Below are 19,721 nucleotides of genomic sequence, written 5' to 3' on the forward strand. Positions count from 1 at the left end.
GTCCCCAGAACAGGGGTGGCCCAGGGCACCCCATAGATACAGCCCCCCTCTGTCAGTGCACCTGCACCCTGCCTGGGGTGAGGAGGGGAATTCAGTCTCCAGGGCCCATCCCTGGCCTCTCCGCTGAGCCTGCCAGTGTCCGTGGGATTTCTGGCATGGTCCTTGTCTCCTGGGAAGCGGGGCTGAGATTTCTCGTGGACACGGAGGGGGGAGGGGGAGGTCTCTCATCTCTACTACTGGCTGTGAGCCCCCGAAACAAATCTCGCTCCTGGGCCGCTGCTTTGGTTTGTTGGCTTGCTGTGGGGTGAATGGCTGTTCGCTCAAGGCTCTCTTACCGTTTTGGCCGTGATGTCTGGGCACGCCAGTGGCACGGTGCTGAGCCGGCTCTAACGCCTAGGCCAGTGGTGAGACAACGGGGGGGAGGGAATATCCTTTACTGCACCAACTTCTGACAGGGGAGAGAGCTGCACTTTCGAGCCACACCGAGACCTTTTTTGGGTCTGGCCTGTGGACGCCCGAAGGCTTCCCCGCAACGGCTGGTCCAACGACAGATATTCCCTCCCCCGCCTTGTCTCTCTAATATCCTGGGACCGACCAGCCACAACCGCTCTGCAGACAGCTAGTAACTGGGTGCGCTGCAGCCTTGTGAGACCGGCCTGTATTTAGAGCCATCTCATCACGTGACTCAAGGGCGGTGGGATGGTCTAGTGGGTAAGGCAGTGACCAGGAGTCAAGAGATCTGCCAGGGGCCTCTGGGCATCACCTTCCCCTCCAGCCCTTTGTCTTTCTGGCTTGTCTACCCTGGGAGCTCTCTGAGCCTCGTGCTCTGTGTCTGGGCAGCGTGTGGCCCTGATCCTGGTCGGGGCGTCTCCAGATGAATGACGGTCACGGGGCGGCCTGTCTTCCTTCTCACCGTGTCTTTGTGTGTTTGTTTGTTTGTTTTCCAGTCGATTTGGTACAAAGTGTGCCCGCTGCGGCAGGCAGATCTATGCCAGCGACTGGGTAAGGAGAGCCCGCGGCAATGCCTACCATCTCGCCTGCTTTGCCTGCTTCTCCTGTAAAAGGCAGCTGTCTACGGGCGAGGAGTTTGGCCTGGTGGAGGAGAAAGTGCTGTGCCGGATTCACTATGACACAATGATAGAGAACCTCAAGCGAGCGGCTGAAAATGGTATGCAGACGCTCCGGGATACTCGCTGGCACCATGCACTCCTGGGAATGTCACCTCCATGTTAGTAGAGTGGCCGAATAAGCGGATTTTCCCCACCTTCCCCTCCTGTTCCTTTACTAGGTAACTAAGCGACAGTGCAGCCCCTCTCTCTGTGTGCATTGGTGCTAGGCCAGTTCAAGCCACCCGCTGCTGGGCCCTCCTGCCCTGACGCTTACCGTGGAGGCTGGGGGTCCCGGGGGCTGCAAACAACAACCTCGTCATCCCTGGTGGGCAAGTTCCAGTGGGCAAAATTCCAGCGGCGGATGCTGGGCGCCTGTGTGTGCCCCAGGGCAGAACGTGGCTCTTGGATTTAGAGCCTGGGCCTTTTCCAGGTACAGCAGGGACGTGCCCACAGTCTCCAAAGGGTTAAACCTGCCCCTGGGGTGGCGTGGCCATTGACCTGTTCGTTTCCCACTAGCTTGGTTAGTCTCTGTAGCCCTGGCGGCGCTGCGCTCCAGCCAGCAGCTGTCCTGTGTGAGAGGTGGCACCCCCGCGCGAAGAGCTGTCCCAGGCTGTCTGCTGCCTCTTCTCCTGCTTCACAGCCTCCTGCTGGTGCTGCTTTTCCCAACTGCCCGGTGGCTCTGTCTGTGTTTAAGTGGCATGGCGAGGTGTCTCCTGGGAGCAAAACAAGCCTTTTATTCTGCCCCACCCCGGCCTTCCCATAGGACACATTTCCTCTAGGAGCTGCTGGGCTAACAGGATCCCAGCAGGATCCGAACTGGGGACAGGTCTTGGAAGGGCCTGGCCCCGCTAATCTGGCAAAGAGCTCGCTGCCGCTCTAGGCAGAAACGAGGGGGTGCTGTCGTTTCTCTCGACTCTTCGTCGCTGCGGCCCCCAAACGCGTGGGAGGGCCTGGGCACAGATCGTCCTCTCTTGAGGAAAAAGATCCCCCAGGCTCAGCTCTGATCGGACGCTTTATTGCTCGGGTTTGCTGGTCTCCCTTCGTAGCCGGCGGGTAGGAAGCAGTCGAGGTTTTGAGGCAGTGAGTCATAAATCTAGAAGGTGGGAAACCTGGCAGTCGGACCAAACATTCCCATCATTTTCCACTGGCCCTGCCCTCCCACAGCTCCTGCAACTTCCCAGTTGTGCTGGACCGTGCGCTGGCATTCCCCTTCCTGCAAGCACACTTGGAAAGAGAGGCGGCGAGGCTCTGCTTTCTCCATCAAGTCCCACACCTCGTGGGGAGCAGCAGAGGTCAAATGCAAAACGGAGCAGCTCCCTTCCCCTTGAACTGGGTCCAGCTCCCGCTTCCTGAGTGGCAACATTTGAATAGACGCAGAAAGAAACGAAAGGGCTGAGCCAATGGAACACAGTGCAACGAGGGGCGGAGCGGCACCTGGACCGGGGAGTGCTGGCGCTCCTGTTTTAGATGTCGCTAGAATGGAGTGAGAACCTGCTGTTGGGAATGAACCAGGCAGTGGGACTGTAAGGGGTCGGGGGCTGGGGTGGAAAGGGAAGCAGCTGAAAGAGGCTCAGGCAGGAATGGTGAAGTTAGGGCCAAGCCACGACCGAGGGGGCGGAGCCGGGTATGCGGCTGGTCACGTGACAGGGTTGAAATGTTGGGCTGTCTGAGCGAGGTGCCAGCTCTCGGGCGTTACGCACAGCCGGGGGCGGGTGACCCTCGGGACGTCTGGAGATTGGCAATGCTCAGCTTTAGGGGTTGGGTCCCTGGTGCGTTCGCCTCGAGGCCAGCAAGTCTTGTGTGTGTGTCACGGGGAGGAGGCTGCATTGGGACTGTGCCGCGGTGGCACGTCCTGGCTGTGAAGCTGTTGAACACTGACGGGCGAGTGCTTTGTTGCTGGCTGGGCGTCCGGGGCAGGGACGCAGCTGGCAATCCAACCTAACGTCGAGTCTGTCCCCGAAGCTGCTTTCAGGCAGACATTTTTGGGGAATGCTCTAGAGTGCTTTGGAGAACACGGGAGCCCACAACGCCACAGGGCATCCTTGCACCCTCCTGCTTTTTCCCTTGGCTTCCCAACTCCAGCATGAGCTTATTTGCTGTTCTGTGGCAGGGCGTTTCGGAATGGAAGGGGCCAGGCTGTGCTTTGTTAGCGTCCAGCTGACAGACGTGTGAGTTACGTGTGCAGAGAACCAGAGTGCGGATCTACACGGCAGGTGACGGGTCAGGCGATAACGCCGCTATGTGAGACAAGGTGGACATATAATCATCGTCTGTATTTATACAGTGAGACCATCCTGCTCGGATGGCTGGGGAGAAGAATTGCCCCCGGCGCTGTCTTCGGGGAGTGCTGCACGTTTCAGTTACCACGAATAAGCCGGTGGCATTCTCGCAGGCAGAAGCAGTAAGCAATGCAATGGCCAGGATGCAGACGGGCAGGCGGAAATGCCCTGGGAAAATGAGCTGGGGTGAGGCCTGTGACATGAGCATCGTTGCGTCCCGTGCCAATAGAACAGGTGGAGGTGGGCGAGTGCTCGCACCATGGAAAGAGATTTACCTTTAGTCAAGACCAAGACGGCAGAGATCAGCAGCGGCAGCATCTCTACCAAGTGCCTGGTGGCCCCCGGGAGCCGTGGCCCGTCCCACCAACAGCCTAACTTGATGCTGGTTCTGGGACAGCCATCTCCTCTTGCCCCAGCAGGAGAGCTGAGCGTCTGCCCCTGCGGAGGGAGACACGCCCACGGTGCACGCTGCGTGTTTGCTTTCATTAGGGTGAGGTGTAGATGCCTGCAGAGTCATTGTGCGGCCAGCGAAACTAGCAGTGGAAAAGACCGAGCCTTTTTGCCATTCCCTGCCCCGTTTTGTGCTACCACGAGCCGGTGCTTTTGCTGCTCCTGTGGGAGGCAATCGATGATCCGATGGTTCAGAGCTCTTGGGTCAGATCACAGTCACATCCTTCTGGTGTGGTGTTGTGTGCTCTCCGGGCAGTGACGAGGCATCGCACGCAGGGGGAAGTCCGTGTGCTAAGGGGAGCGAGGCAACGTGCTGCCGGCTCCTATGGGCTGACGTTGCCAGGAGAGTCGAGCGCCGCCTCTCGGAGTAAAGTCCAGTTCAGAAATGATCAGTGGAGAAGTCCCAGCACCTGTGAAAATTGCCTTCCGAAGGGGAAGAAGGAATGGTCCAGGAATCACCAAGGTGAAATAATTTGTGCTTTGTGGTCATTTGAAACTAAACCCCTGCCATGAGGCCTCACAGAACGTTGTCCCCATACGTCCCCAATGGTGGGAGGAGGTGCTGTCGGGGGCAGGCCGGCCCAGGGCGGCTTTCTAAGCCCTGCTCGAGCCGTTCCAGGGCGACACGTGCCGCTGGGCGTCGATTGGTTGTGGTGAAAGCAAGTCGGTCGGTCTCCCAGGGCACAGAAGCAGGCCCCCAGAGACGGTGCGTGGAGAATGTCTGCTTCTGACTTGAGAGACACACGCCTACTCTGCTCTTCGTTGAGCAATGGCTGGACCCCAGCTGTGTAAATGGGCGCAGCCCCCTGACCTCAGTGGAGACTGACTGCAAGAAAGGATCTGGTGCCAGGTGCCAGCTCTGTTTGAGATCTGCTTGCCCTGTGCAGGCTCAGGTTGGTAGGTCTCCTCCAGCCATGGCTGCTGTCTCTGTACTGAGACTGAGATGCCTGCTTGCTTCTGGCTGCCCAGGCAAACGTCTAATATCCCCCTTTGCACCCATTGCACGGGGCAGGTGGCTGAGTTGGGAATCCCAGCCGAACCGTGCCCCTGTTTCCGCACGTCCCCTTGTGCAGCGGGCCAGTCTCTGGGGGATGGCGCTGGAGTTCTCGCCTGCTTATCCAAGCATTTTAAATGAGCTCAGTTCTGTGAGTCCAACTGGATGGAGCCGCAGTGGTTTCAAACGAAGATGAACTTTCTCCTAGGGTGACGGTGCGCCTCCCCAGAGCTGCAGAAACGAAGGCTATTCCGCGTGCTGCAGTTAGGCAGGATGCTAAAGGCCTAATGCTAAGGAAGAAGCTGCGTGGGAGAGGTGTGTGCAAGGATCATTCCTAGACTGGAATCAGAAGGAGCGGGAAAGATCCTGGCATGCTTGCTCCTTGCCTAGATCATGGACTCACTAACCTTTCCACCAAACTCCTGGAGCACAGAAGACGCAAGGAGGAAGAGGGAGGGGGCAAAGAGGTTAAATAGAATTTCCCCTGGGGGAGAGAGTCTTGTCCCTAGCACCTTCTCCTGCCATTTATTACCCTCTAGCTAACATCTGAGCTCTCCGCAGAAGAAAGCGCTGTCGAAACGCTACGTTTTGTTCTGCTTTGAGTTGCTTGTAAGGCCGGTGTGTGTTTAGGTCGGGGAATGTGCTGTCGAGGGACGTGAATGTGCCGCCCCTTCCCCGGCTGCATGTGGAAACCATTACCAGAAATGACATGAAAATAATCTGAGCTTGTTTACAAGGTTTAAGCAACGAGATGAAAACAAAATGTCAAATCAGCCTGGGAGGGTCCTGACTCTGGGATGCTTGTTTGCAGGACGTCAGTCCATATGGCTGACTGATGCCTGGGGTACAGCGCTGTCCTTGACAAAGAGGGCCTATGGCTGGGTCTGCGAGGACTAGTCTTTGGTGGGAAGTGGACTAACGAGGGAAATGACCCTTCTCCTGATGAAGTGATATTGAAAGTTATGAGCCAGGTCTTCAGCTGGTGTGAATGGGTCACCTCCCTGCCTAGCGTAACTGGGCATTGCTCTGTTGGAGTCATGGGAGCGTCCCCAGTTTACGCCAGTGGAGATGCTGTCTCTCTCTCTCTCTCCTGCTGCTTCGGCACAGGATGGTCATTCCCAAAGGGAGATTGCACCAGCCGTGGGGGGCAAGAGGCAGGCGGAAGCCAGATGGCAGCATGATTCTGCTGCTGAAGACATGCATTTCCGGCACGAGACTCCAGCAAGGAAACCTTGCATCTGAAAGCTCGCCTCCCAGGGCTGTCCGCTCTGAGGACAGAATGGGAAGGGCGTGGAAAGGAGCAATTTCTGGAGGGTTGCAGAGGGCCACCCATTTCTTTCCAGTAATTACAAAGCAATTTCTTCTGCACATGAGGCTTTATGTATATGAAAAAATAAACAGATGTTGCTGAAGCCTGAATCCCATTCATCATCCTGCAGGAACAAGTCAAACTGTATGAGAAAGTCCTTCAACGTGGGCCAAGACAATCACAGCCCAGTCCAACCTACAAAGCAAACAGCTCGTGGTTCAGGGAAGGGGGAGATGCTGAACCCGGCTTCAGGCCTTCGAGGGTCCTCGCCAGCATTTCACCGGCTGGTCCGAGCATAGCCGGCCCCAACGTGCTGGAGGAGCTGGCGGGAGCCCTGCTCTCAGGAATTGCCTGGCAGAAGCAGGTCTTACAGTGGGTGCCGTTTCCATGATTTTGCGGACGGCGAAGAGTTTAATATTCACAGGGGGGCTGACGTGCCCGTGCCCCCAGCTCTGCTGCCTGGAGCATTCTGAGTGGTGGTGAGCACTGGCAAAGCCCGGGCTGGTTCCACGTTTCAGAAGCAAACTGATTCTTCCACAAATGCACGGTAGCCTTTTCCTCTAGTTGTTTCCCCATTGCAGGGGTTTAGCTGCATATGTCCTGGGAAATCTGCCCCAGGGAAGCACCCCACGATGGCCGGGAGAGGGCAGGGAGACCAGATGACCTCCACCACAGATCTTATTCGTTGCTCATTTGTAGGAATCCATGATCCAGGACTGAGGAGGGGTTGATGTTCCTAGGGTGGGAGGAGGATTTGGAGGGCAGAAGTAGTGGGAAAGAATCCCCCATAAACTGCTTACATGGTAGATCTAGTCTGAGGCCCTGGAAACAGCTAACTGTAGCCAGCGAGCTTGTGCGGGGCAGGAGTACCGGATGCTGCCATTCCCGGGTGCTGGCAGGGTGACCACCCCCCACCCCACCACCCTGGGGGCTTCAGTGGCACCAAAGTCGTATGCAGAGGCATTCCCCCCCCACGGGAGCAGCTTGTCTCCCCAGAGAGGGACTCCTCTGCTGCGTAGCTGGGGACGTGGCTACCTGTCAGTAAAGCCTCATCTCCGTCCTGAGACACCGCCCGGTTCTCCCTTGTTTCTCAGCCCTCGCTTACCTCATTGATACGTTCAGGACTCCAGGGGAGTTAACGAAGAGGAGTTTTCTGATCCCCGAGTCTGTCTCCCTGTTGCGCTGGGTCCCACTTCAATCAATTGCGTAGAATTTGCTTTTCTGAAGCAAAGTGCGCCAAAGGACTTTGCAAACCACGAACGCTGACCGTGCGTTGCAGTGGGGTATTGATTATACCTCAAGTAGCATCCAAGCGTACCAGATCTGGTTGTCCTGATAGAGGAAATGTTGCCCAGGACGCAGGGTTTATCCCTCCTCTTCCAGAAAGTGCCAGGAGATCTTTGTCCTCCTGGCGGACGGTCAGCAGAGAGGGGCACAACGGCCCTGCCTGTAGTCTCTCGTCTGAAGGATGGCCGCTGTGGCCAGGCAGCTCTCCGCCCGCACTGCACTGCAGTGTCACCCCCGAGCGGGATTCTGAGGCCGGGTTCTGGATTTGACCCCAGCAGACTTTGTCCCTGAGGTAAAAGTGCCACCACCGGGGCCAGACTGACACATGAGCTGCAGGTACTGCAAGGAAGCAAAGCGTCCAGGGCCAGGTTAATCACGGGATGACTTCAGTGGGGCCACGCGTGGCTGGATTCAGCACTCAGAGTCAAGAGTTTCAGAAGGCAGAGACCTACCTCTGCTGTGCCTGCTGATAGCGGCTGGGTAGATGGCCAGTAGGACATCTGGTAGGTACAAGACCTGTCTAAATGCTTGTCCCTGTTACTCTTCCCCTTGTCCTGCATTTCCCCCTTCCTTCCAATTACCTGCTACATCGACTTGTTGTGCCGTGTCTTAATGAGACTGTGTCAGACTTCAGGGCAGGGACTGCCTTTTACATTGTGTTTGTACAGCACCTAGCACAATGGACCCCTTCAAATAACACAAAAACCAGGGGTCACCTGATAAAATTAAGAGGCAGCAGGCTTAAAACAAAGAAAAGGAAGTACTTCTTCACACAACCTGTGGAACTCATCGCCAGGGGATGTTGCGAAGGCCAAAAGTATAATGGGGTTAAAAAAATAGTTAAGTTCAGGGAGGACAGGTCCATCCGTGGCTATTAGCTAAGATGATCAGGGATGCAACCTCATGTTCTGGGTGTCCCTAAAGCTCTGACTGCCAGGCGGTGGGGCTGGATGACAGGATCACTCAATAATTGCCCTGTTCTGTTCATTTCCTCTGAAGCACCTGGCATTGGCCGCTGGCGGAAGACAGGACACTGGGCTGGATGGACATTGGGCTGACCCAGTGTGGCCATTCTTATGTTCTTAGGAGATGGCGGTTCAGTTCCCTGCTCCTCCACAGATTTTGTGTGACCGTGGGCAAGTAACTTAGTCTCTCTCTGTGCCTTATGTCCCCATCTGTATGATGATGATGATAGCGCTGACCCGGCTGCTGGAGCAGAGGATAATTACTGTGAGGTGCTTGTATTAGGGGCTAGGTTTAAGAGATGTTAGCCAACAGCTTTTCACTCATGTTTGGGGCAGTTACTTACAGGGTGCTGCTTAGAGACCTGTGTGGCTATAGGACTTAGAATTCCTCGCAAGGAAGCCCTCTGCACCTGCTAAGAGGGGAGCGCCGCCCCCTCGGCGTACATTGCAGACAGGCGCTGGCGTTAATTGCCAGCAATGATCAGTGGCTCCTGCAGGACTCCAGCTTTGCATGCACGTGTCTTCTGCACATTTTAAACACCGCGGGGGCGAATCCTGCCCCCTTGGGAGGCCTTGCAGTGGAACCACACCACAGCGTGGGAGCGGGAGGGATTTCCACTGCCCACTGCGGGGAGAAGGGTTTGCTGCACTGTCCAGGGCATGTATGTCCTGGGTGTGTGAGGGCACCCGGCTCTCCGGGGCTTCCAGCGTGATGCTGGGCGGCTGGGTCTGCGTTGCCTGGGCTCCCGCTCTGCAGATCGGCTCGAGGGGCAGTGACTGCTCCGGCCCTGATTCTTCCTCTCCCCACGCTGCTCCTGAATTCCCCAGCGTGGGCTGGGCGCTGAGGTCAGGATTTGGGCCCTGGGGCCTGGTCCTGCAGTCAGGGCAAACTCCTACTCTCTTCAATGGGCGCTGGCTTGAGTGGTGGGGCAGAGGGGCGGGTCTGTGGGGGTTGAGTCACTTTGCATGACCTAAAATGGCTAGCAGCCCAAACCCCATCAACCCAGACTTCTCCCTGACTGGGCAAGCTCTTGTTTTCAGTGCCCCTCCCCCCCCAGCAATCAAATGGGGGGATCATTCCGCTCCACCCTCAGACAACTGGTTCTGTGTTCCTGGGTGTGGGCTTGAATAGGCATTTCCCTGCATAATGGGAACCATGTATGCGACCACAGACAGAGCCTCAGCCCCCAGAGACGCGTGTTAAGAACTGTCCCCTCTCCCTGTAGGCAACGGGCTCACGCTGGAGGGAGCGGTCCCGTCTGAGCAAGACAGCCAACCCAAGCCAGCCAAGAGAGCGCGGACGTCCTTCACGGCGGAGCAGCTGCAGGTACGTACAGCGCTTCCACCTGGGTTCTTCCGGGAGCGGGAGTCAGGTGCTGGGTGAGATCAAGGTGACGCTTCTCCATGTCCATCTGCCCTCTAGGTCATGCAGGCCCAGTTTGCTCAGGATAACAACCCGGATGCACAGACACTTCAAAAACTGGCCGACATGACCGGACTGAGCAGGAGAGTCATTCAGGTAAAGGCGGGAGGAGAAGCCCTGCTAGGCTGATGATTTACAGTGTCCCTGACTGCTGTGCTGTACTGGGGATTTAGCCACATTGAGATTCATGGGAATCACGAGGCTAAACCTCCACATTCTCCTTAGGATCAGCAGGAACTACCATCACAGAGTCACTCCTGGGAACTGGGAGTCTGGATTAGCTGGATCCAGCACGTGCCCACTCCCAGGTGCATGTTTGGATGCAGAGTCCATTCATTATACCAGCACTGTTCGGTTTTTTGCAGTTTCCCTCCTTCTTTTCTTTTTCTGTCTCCTTTTTTTTTCCCTTTCTTTTTAAATTTGTATAATCAAAAAGTCTAGTTCCAAGTTTCAACAGCCATGAGGAAAATCTGTGAGGAAATTGCAGAAGCAATCACAGTGAGGGTGCATTGTGTGTCTTGTGTAGGAAGGCAGTGAAGGTAATACCGATAGAGAGTAAGATAAAAACCCTGCCCAGGGGATAGAACACAGAACCTGGATTCTGTTCCTGGCTCTGTGCCTCAGTTCCCCCCATCTGTAAAATGGGGATAATGACACTGCCCTGCTTTATAAAGCACTTTGAGATCTACTGATGAAAAGCTCTATATAACATCTAAGTATTATTATTACCTATGCATGCAGTAAGTACAGCTCCTGCAGGAATCTCACCTTCGAATCTCCTGTCCTCTTGTGTGTTTATATTCTCAACTGTAACATTGCACTGACATATGTTTGCCTGTAAGAAAAACCTGAAAATCTAAAATAAACCAGCAGCTTTCATTTATATTTGCCCAGCCAAAGGCAAATGTAATTGTCTAATATGGTGAAATCCAGCTCAAACCTCAGTTACAAGATTCTTTAACAAATGCAGGGCCAAGCGGACTATACATGGGGCAATTTTACATGTGGATTTTTTTTCAAAAAAGGACCTTTCAACGGGAAACAATTTGTCAGGCATGATCGTGTGTGAAACGCTCGTGGCTGTTTCCTTCTCCGTGATCCAGTATCCATGTTCTCCAGCAAAGAGAGAGGGCTTCTCTTAGTGCAGAGCCATGGAACATTTGTTTTCTGACCTACCTCTGAAAAAAATCAAAAAGTACGAAGTAAAACTCATCCTTTAGCGTGTTTTAGAAACTGGTCGTTCACGTGAACCTTCCACTAGCAGAAGAAAGCAGGGTGCAGCCTCCTGATGACAGCCGGAGGTTATTGGGTGTCCCTTTCATCCAAGCAATGAGATATACACCTATTGGCTTCATTGACCAGGTCTGTACCGCATGGGTATGCAGTACTGACCTCCCAACCGGTCTGTCTCCACTGCAGAGTTATCCCAGGCCTTGCTCGTAGCCTGCCCTCCCACCCCCAAACCTCTGACCCGAGTACATGGGGCTTTCAACCTCAGCTTGAACCTCTGCCTGCTGGAGAGAATCCCGTAGCCCCACCATCCTGCCACAGGGCAGAAGCCCCGAGTGCCCTGTCTTGGTATGCGGACAATGGGGGGCACATGGGGGCTCCATGGGCTGCACGTTAACTCTAAAAGAGCCGCATGTGGCTTGTGAGCTGCGGTTTGGCCCTCCTGGGTTCGAGCTTTCAGCCCGGGGGATAACCTACCCCTTTGCAGTGAGGACCCCGGCTAAAACACTCAAGGGTTGATAGGCCTCCAATGGCTTCCCACAATTCTCCCTGTGTGCCCAGAGAGACCAGAAGACGGGTTCTTCCACGGCTCACTGGGGAAGATTGATAGCGCGGCTCAGCTCGCTGCAGAACGAAGGACCATGGGCTATGCTCCCAGACGTTCTAGGGCCGCACCCAGGTGAGTGCAGTGCCGGTGAGGACACTGACTCAGGCAGGGCAGGGTAACTCAGGGGGTCGCCCAGTTACCCGCGCTCCCTCTGCAGTGAAGACAGACCCAAAGTCCTGTCTCGGCATGCACCGGACGTGGCGTAAAACCTAGGATGGCGCCTTGGTAAAGGGGAGCATCTGTTATTGGATTGTTCCAAAGTCCTGATCGGAAATGCAGGGGGGACCGTCCCAAGGCGTTACAGTATTGCCACCACGTGCTGCCACCAAGAGTGGCTCTGAGAGCCGGATGCCGCGCTGGCAGCACACCATTAAAGACGGGTCGGTTTTAACGCCGGAGGAGACCTTTATGATCCTCTAGCCCGACCTCCGGTACAACACAAGCCATGGAATTTCACCCAGTGATTCCTACATCAAGCCCAGAAGGTGAATTGTTCATTAAAGCTGGATTGTGTCATTTTATTAGCCGAGGCAAATGAATATGAAAAATGTAGCCAAAAGCCCTAAGCTGAAACTTCTGTTCTAACGGATACAAATAAAGCCATAAAGACAAGTGTTGAGTGGCAGCAGGAAGCCTTCCAGTCCCCCCACCTCCCCACCCCCGGTTTCTTGAAATTTTCAGAATGAGACAAATTCTGTTGTGATCTCTGTCGATCAAACCCCGGTTCCAATCTCTCTCGAGCCAAATGGCTGTGTCTCTGTTGGCATTGCAGGTCTGGTTTCAAAACTGCAGAGCACGCCATAAAAAGCACACGCCTCAGCACACGGTGCCGCCCTCTGGAGCCCCTCCATCCCGAATGCCTTCGACGCTCTCTGAGGACATCCACTACTCTCCCTTTAGCAGCTCTGAGCGGGCCAGGATGGTAACCCTGCACGGATACATAGAAAGTAAGTGTCAACCCCACCCTGTGCTGTAGTGTACGTACCAGGGAGCAGAGAGGGAGAAGGGCCTGCTGGGAAAAAGCAGAAGAGAGACGCAAGGTGCTCTGTTAAAAGAAACGAATGGTGACGTTGCATAGATACCGGCCATCGAGAACTTCCCTGTGAAGTGACAGTGCACAAATGATGCAGGCACTCTTCTTCTCAGAGCCTGACATCCTATCAGTTGTGCACCTAGTCAGAGAGGCCCTTGTTCCCTCTAGAGAACTGGCACCTGGGAAAATGCTGCCCTGTGGAGCTTTCCAAAGGGTCTATTCAGCTGCGCAGACCAAGTAGCTTAATGCCTGCCATGGTGAAGAAGGGAGAAGTCCTAGATGGTCTCTTTCACTAGAATCCCTCCTCCTTGGTTGAGGTCCTCGGATTGACTTTGCTTGGCTGGGCATTATCCCTCCTTGCATTGCCCTTGTAAATCAGGGGTGATGGCTAATGACCATGTAGTTCTGGCTTAGTTTGGAGACTGAGTGGTCTTGTGCCCATGAAGGGGATCAGAAGTTTTCGGAGTGCTGATTGATGGTTTCTGACTGGTGGGTCCCAGAACACCCGCTTCGTTAATGGGACAGTGAAGGTGGGTACAATGAATACACTGGATCATTTTGTTTTAAAGAAATTCTTAAGGTTCCCCTCCCTCGATCTATATGGATTGTAGTAGAAGCTAATTTTGTTTAAGCATCAGCATGGTGGAAACAAAGCGAAGATGTACAAGTTGCTCTTCTTTGCCCTTCCTCGGACTGCTCGCCCTGACCAATTTCTTGCTCAGGAGCCTGGCTGCGCAGCCTAGAAGGGCGTGTTTTGTTTATAGCAGAGTGACACTAATTTAGTCCTGGTGCAAAGAATAATTGATTGAAGGTTACAGAGGCTGAAGCCCTCTTCTCATTCACAGGTCAGGTACAGTGTGGGCAAGTGCACTGTAGACTTCCCTACACTGCTCCACCAGTGCACCTCAAAGCAGACATGGAAGGACCACTATCTAATAGGGGTGAGAAGGTAAATGCAGTCCCTGTTCCAGGCTTTGGGTCCAAGCGTTAATTGCAGTACAGATGTGTGTAATATCATCGCCACAGCCTCGGGCTGCCCGCTGTCAGATGAAAGCTGTCCCATGGTGCCACCAAACATCCCTGCTTCATCCAAATATCTCCCCGGCTGCTACCACCTCATCCCTACTGTCCCCGTTGCTGGTGGCCCTTGATTTGCTCACCGACCGCTGACCCACTGTCCTCCATCTATGCGCCTCTCGGTGCCTGCTGTCCCTGGGACGTGCTGGGCTGTTGCACTTGGCGTTACTGAAGTCTTTTGATTCATCCTGCCTGATCCACTCTCCCCCATTTGTTTGGTCTCTTCCTTTTCAGTGTGGCAATGAGCATTTTCTCATGCTTCATTAACCAGCTTGCCGTGTGCTCTGCGGTGAATGGGCATTAATGTTAACTCTGGGTAGACAGGGCCTCGGCCATCCACCGGCCTTTCAGTTTTCTGTGAGTTAACATGAAAGATAAAATCTCCTGGAGACTCTGGCATCACTAAACCCTCCCCCCTCAATGCTAGGATATTGCATTCTGAAACAATAGCAGAAAACTACTGCACATGAACCAGTGTGATTCAGCTGAACACTTCACCATGTCTGGTGTGTGGCTTCCTGTTCAAATAAACCTTTCACCTCTTGCCAAGGCTTTAAAAATGTGTTTCTCAAACCCGGCTCCTAAGCCTTTATTTCAGCGACTAAATGGTGGCTTGATTTTCAAAAGCGTGGGGCGTGCAGCTCCTGTTGTTTTCAGCCTCCAGCACCCGTTTTTGATGATGTTGAGCTCTGTCTTTTCTAAGCTTTCAGTATTTTGCTGGATTATCAAACTCTTTGATAAACAGTTGTGATGCCCTTACGCACGCATGCAAACTCTACTTGGACCAGTAGTTCAACTGGTTTCAATGAAATGACTTGCCTACAAAGTGTCTCAGGATCAAACTTTGAGGGCAGTCCCAGATGTTACTCACCTTTTTAACACAGTCTCTCTGACGTGTTGTTGTAGCTGGGTTGGTTCCAGGATATTAGAAAGACAAGGTGGGGGAGGCCATATCATTTTTTAGTTGAAAGCTATTACCTCCCCCTTGTCACTCTGAAGTGATGTCTTTTTCCAAATATGTGGTTTGTAATAGGATTCGACTAACAATTAGTAATTATGGAGGACCCTACAAAAATAAACCTACGGCCCTGGATCCATTTGCACACACTCAGACTGTACTGTTGGGCCAGGCTGCGCTATTCTTGTGAATAGACAGACTAAAATAAATTGGTTAAAGTCCTAATTGTGTTCTTAAAAAAAACACCTCGGTGACGGTGTGTGAGAGAGGATCGATAGAGCAAATAAAATGGCCACTGACATTAAATTACCATAAGGTGTTCTGTGATCGGAAAGCTAAAAATCTGGCCCTTGGTGTAAAGCTCATTTAAATTACGGGTGATATTAACATACTCCCATAATCTCCTGTTCATGAATTCTGATCTACACAAGAGAACTCTTCTTTCAAGACGTGGCTTTGTTCTGTAGAACGGACCACTAAAGCCTAGGTTCAAACCATGTTTTTTATTTAAAAAAAGTTGGTTGATGGGAAAAATCCTTGATTGAGTGAACCTCTTATTTCCAGTTGGGGAACACGACTTCCACTGCTCCCTGAAAACATGTCTCTCTTGTGGTGTTGGTTTGTCTTTGTAAGTAGCTAACACTCCATTCACGTTTTTCCCGATAGGTCATCCTATTTCAATATTGATGGCGCGAGCGCTTCCTCACCTGTCCATGGCACTCCAACCACCGCTGCCCCTCAGTCGTTGAAATACAGTGTCCAATCTAAGGCAACTCTGATCAGTCATGCAGGAGAAACTCAGTTTCAGTGTATTTCCACCGACCAACGTCTAATAGCCAATATTATTTCCTACCAGCAGCACTGCCAGTGTGTTGAGTGCATAGTTACGGTTTTCACTTGTTTCTTGTGGACTTGCAGACTGACAACGAGTCCCTATGGCACTGCCACGCACAGCCCAAATCAGTGGCCCTACCGCACTTACACCGTTGCTTCCAGCATCATGGAACAGGAAAAGATCATTCAATGCTGAGCCAGAAGAAGAAGAGAGCAAAGCAGTCGGACCTTATTCTGTTTGGCCCCAGTGTAACACTGTTGATCCCAGGAGGTTATGCCTGATGCACATTCGTGTAAATGAGATCTGAATCAGGTCCATTAGCTCAACCACTGAGCACTTGCTGAGCCAAATTCACTGCTGGTTGTAACTCTACTGAAGTTAATAGAGTTGTGCCAGCCAGAAATACGGCCCTTCATCTTCAAAGATCTTTAGAACCAGTGATCCATGAACTCTCCCTGGAGGGAGATAAATAAATCTCCTTCTCCTCATTTTACAGATGGGAAAATTGAGACAGAGGCTGGTGACTCGCCCAAGCTCACAAAGGGAGTGGGTGTCATGGCCACGATTAGTGCTCAGAAGTTCCTGACTGCCATTCTTGTCCTCAGCGTGCAAACCACACCTCCATCCCGAGGATCATCAGCCAAATCTTTGTTTCCTGGCAGCCTTTTGCTTGGAGTCATTTCTCAGTCCTGAATGAGTGACCCCAGGATTGGATCTACACCAGACAGTTAGCCACTGCGCCCACTGGGGTTGGGAAATGATGATACATTTCTCTACTAAAATTCCAAATGAAAGCTGTGTCTTAAATTCATAGGGCTTGATTCATTCTGGCACAGACCCCAGCAGACAACCCTAGCAGCAAAAGTTTAGCCAGTGAGAACCCTCACAAGGTATCTTTACACCAATGCTCCACTGGGTGTTGTAGCTAGCCTACATCCCAAGAAAAACGGGCACTGTCCAACAGGAGAATGGGTGTAGGACTCAGCTTATCCCTCCCGGAGCCTTCACTAGCTGGACTCCTCTGGTGGCCCAGCAACTAGGTGAAGCTGTCTTCACTTGGTGGAATTCCTGATGGAGGGGAGTAGTGTAAATCTGTGAATCAGCCCGTCTCTCATCAGCCTCTGCTGGCCCCAGGGATTCAATTCCTGCTTCTCTGCCCCAGTGGTGCGTGAATCAAGCCTGTAACTTCTAAGTGATCACTTTACGTCATTTGCTTTACATTTTCAATATAGTTTCACTCTAACTAACTAGTTTAATCTGCACACGCTGGGCCAGTGGGAACAAGCGATGGCAGAGATCATGCAGCAGGCAAGGACAGCGTGTGATTTTATTTTAAGGCCATGCTAATAGATCTGGCACCTCCTTTTTATGATTACCTCGGTCTTTAGGATGTGCCGTTTCCGGTGTTTCACAGCTCCGCCTGTGGCGCTCACTGAGGTCAGAGCACGGTGCTCCCACGAAGCCACAATTCAAAATGACAGCTCAGAAAGGGCCAGGCTCTTGAGTTCTTACTCCATTCTGGGGAGTGCTTAGTCTCACGAGCAGTCTCATTGCAACCATCGAGCAAGGGCTCAACAACCAGGTCCCAAGCCAAGAAAGGAACTCTGCCAAGATATTTCCTTGATAGTACTAATAAAAGGAAAAACCTTTGAAATCCCCTCTCAGTTTACACCATGCCAGTAGCCGGTCTCTGACAAAAAGCGCTCCCTGTGAGTGCTTCCAACCAGTCTTGCGGGTGAGATCTGAAGGCAGCTTTTCCGCAAATGTGAGGTCCTAATGTGACCCCTAGCCAGTGTGTGTGAGATGTGCCCCCGCTCTCTGTGCTTGACCCAGAGAGGATGTGAGTCTACCAGCCACACAGCCTGACTTCAGAGCTCAAGCTGCAGAGACTCCTGCGTTTCGCTCTGGAGGCCCCTAGCTCAGTCTCCCGCTTCAGGCAAGACGGCAGCCATCACGCTCGCTTAGGGCAGGAGTATTTCCAACACTGCGACACCTGGCCTCGTGGTCCCACAGTAGCTCGCTATGACAAAGCTTTCTATGGATGTGGGTCTCTCTCTAGGTCATTGTGAGGTGTCCACCAAAGTCACTTTGCATAGTCAATTGCATACTGAGCAGATAGGGGACTTCTGTGGAAGTGAACATCAAGCTGTGTTGAGCAGAGAAGTTACTGAGCAAAAACACATCTTGAGATTTGCTGAAATAAGAGGTCGATGTCTCGTTGCATACATTCATTGTTCCGATCATCCAGCTAGGCCAAACGTAGCCAACCGCTAGCAGTTTTATCGACACTCTAAACTAACATTTGAAAGGGCAGATGAAGTTAGAAGGCCATAAAATATTATTATTCACCTCCTGAAAGATGAATAATAGTTTCCATTGAATTCAACCAGTCTTGAGACATCCCCATCTGCATCTGTGATCTGATTGGCTGAAGTTGTCCCAGAGCTCAGTATTACTGCCCCTCTGAGGCAGTGAATGGTAGAAATCGGCATCTGTTTTCAGTCAATAAGCCAGATTTTTTTTCTTTTTGTATGTAACAAAGAGCGAGAGAACTGGGCAACAGCCTTTTGTTTGCTGTAGCTGCGTGTTCCAATTGGTGGTATTTGATACAGCGGGGTTGTAATGACTTGGTCTGTCTCCACATGGAATGTCGTTGATGGGGACTGTCCCGCTGCTGGGAAGGGCCACTTTCTCCCCCATCTCTGCTTGGTCGGTCCAATGACTGTTTTGTTGTGGAGCTAGTGTCTATAGAGTAATGGGGCAGATGCTCAGTTTAAGACTGTGAGGAAAAGACTCCAGACTGTAAGTTAACCCTACATGCCATGGTAACTGAGATTTCCACAACCCAGGTTTATTGAGGGAGACAATGGTTTGATGAATTTCTCTTCTGCCTCAGCAGCACTATGAGAGGGAGACTGCTGAATATATCTGCTAAACAACTACTTCGTTACTGATCAAATCTGACTTGTAATATGTACTGTACATCAAAGTTATTTTAACTGTTACCACTGACAGGATCAGAATGCAAAGCACAGGGCTAATGTGTAGACATTTCTGACCAAATATATATAGTGTAAGTGGAGTCACCACTAGATGTGTGGAGAGTATTGCACTGTACAACTCATGCACAAGGAAGATCTCCTCAGTAAGGAGTCACAAGTAGCTTTGCTAACTCAGAAATCAGACTCTGCTGTATTAAGCCCAAATTGTTTGCAAGAACTGGAAGCAATTCAGCTTGTGCAGTTTTAGAGCTAATTATTGTGTATGGAAAATACTCAACTGTACCAAGAATGTAAGAAATCCTCTAATTTATTCAATACTTTGTTTCACAATGCATTTCACATTGACTATTGCCATTGAACCAAACCTTATCTCAGGTCATTTGCATTCATCTCCTGGCTGTAGATTTTTTTTTTTGAAACCTTTCTCATTTATTTAGTTTGTTCAGTAATTGCCAAATGGGTTATGGTGCAGTATTGCAAACTCTGTGTACTACGGTTTTCCAATTGCTATTTACGGAAAATGTTATCGACTAAATCCAATGAGGGTAGCCAGTGAAAGGTGAACTTTTCCACTAGAATTTAATAAGACAAATAAATCGGGGGAGGGAGGCTGAAAATGGAATGTGTTTTAAAATTTTATTCCCAAAATATTTTGTTGATTTTTTGGCTCATATTGGTTAACCCCAATGCCCTAGCTAAAGATGCTTACACAATGTATCACTCAGGGTGGGGGGTAAATCCTGCACTACTGCTGTCAGTGATATCTTCAGACCTTGTAATATGAGGCCAACTATAAACACTTCTCAGAGTTTTATTTCGAAAGCAGATCATTTTGTTGTAGCATGTTCAATTACGCATGTCTTGGCTACAATGGTTAAAAAAAAATCCTTTTGAATGAGTGGACAGTCAAGACTAGTATTTATTTAAAAAAACAAAAACTAAATTGTAAGCACTTTTTTGTAAAACCAATGTCTGTTTTGTTACATACTTTTAATGTTGTGCTTTGTAAATGTCTGATTTGTGTAATAAATAAAGTTAATGCAAGTAGAAGTGCTGGCACTTACATCAAAAAATGATGTAATTCAATTTTATTTGATTTTAAAATATTTTCTGACTTACTAATCAAACAGCAACCCACCCAGTTTTTCTCTTTTATTATTTTG

At 51.6% G+C, this 19,721-nt stretch overlaps 1 protein-coding gene across 3 annotated transcripts in view; it reads left to right on the forward strand.

The window, feature by feature from the left end:
* The window catches only part of LHX6 (LIM homeobox 6), a 39,294-nt gene extending 19,686 nt beyond the window's left edge, over positions 1 to 19,608 (forward strand). For 2 of the 3 annotated variants that reach the window (XM_067541753.1, XM_067541754.1), the window contains 6 exons: positions 948 to 1,168; positions 9,620 to 9,720; positions 9,817 to 9,912; positions 12,426 to 12,600; positions 13,532 to 13,635; positions 15,388 to 19,608. In XM_067541753.1, coding sequence (XP_067397854.1) covers positions 948 to 1,168; positions 9,620 to 9,720; positions 9,817 to 9,912; positions 12,426 to 12,600; positions 13,532 to 13,635; positions 15,388 to 15,408 — 718 coding nt within the window. In that variant the 3' untranslated portion in view covers positions 15,409 to 19,608. The remainder of the gene's footprint in view (positions 1 to 947; positions 1,169 to 9,619; positions 9,721 to 9,816; positions 9,913 to 12,425; positions 12,601 to 13,531; positions 13,636 to 15,387) is intronic. The other variant, XM_067541755.1, reaches the window with a different exon arrangement.
* The last annotated feature ends 113 nt before the right edge of the window (positions 19,609 to 19,721 follow it).

This window comes from Emydura macquarii, unplaced genomic scaffold (genome assembly GCF_026122565.2).
Source record: "Emydura macquarii macquarii isolate MOO-44397 ecotype Brisbane River unplaced genomic scaffold, CSIRO-AGI_Emac_v2 contig_691, whole genome shotgun sequence".
NCBI classification, from domain to species: Eukaryota; Metazoa; Chordata; order Testudines; family Chelidae; genus Emydura; species Emydura macquarii.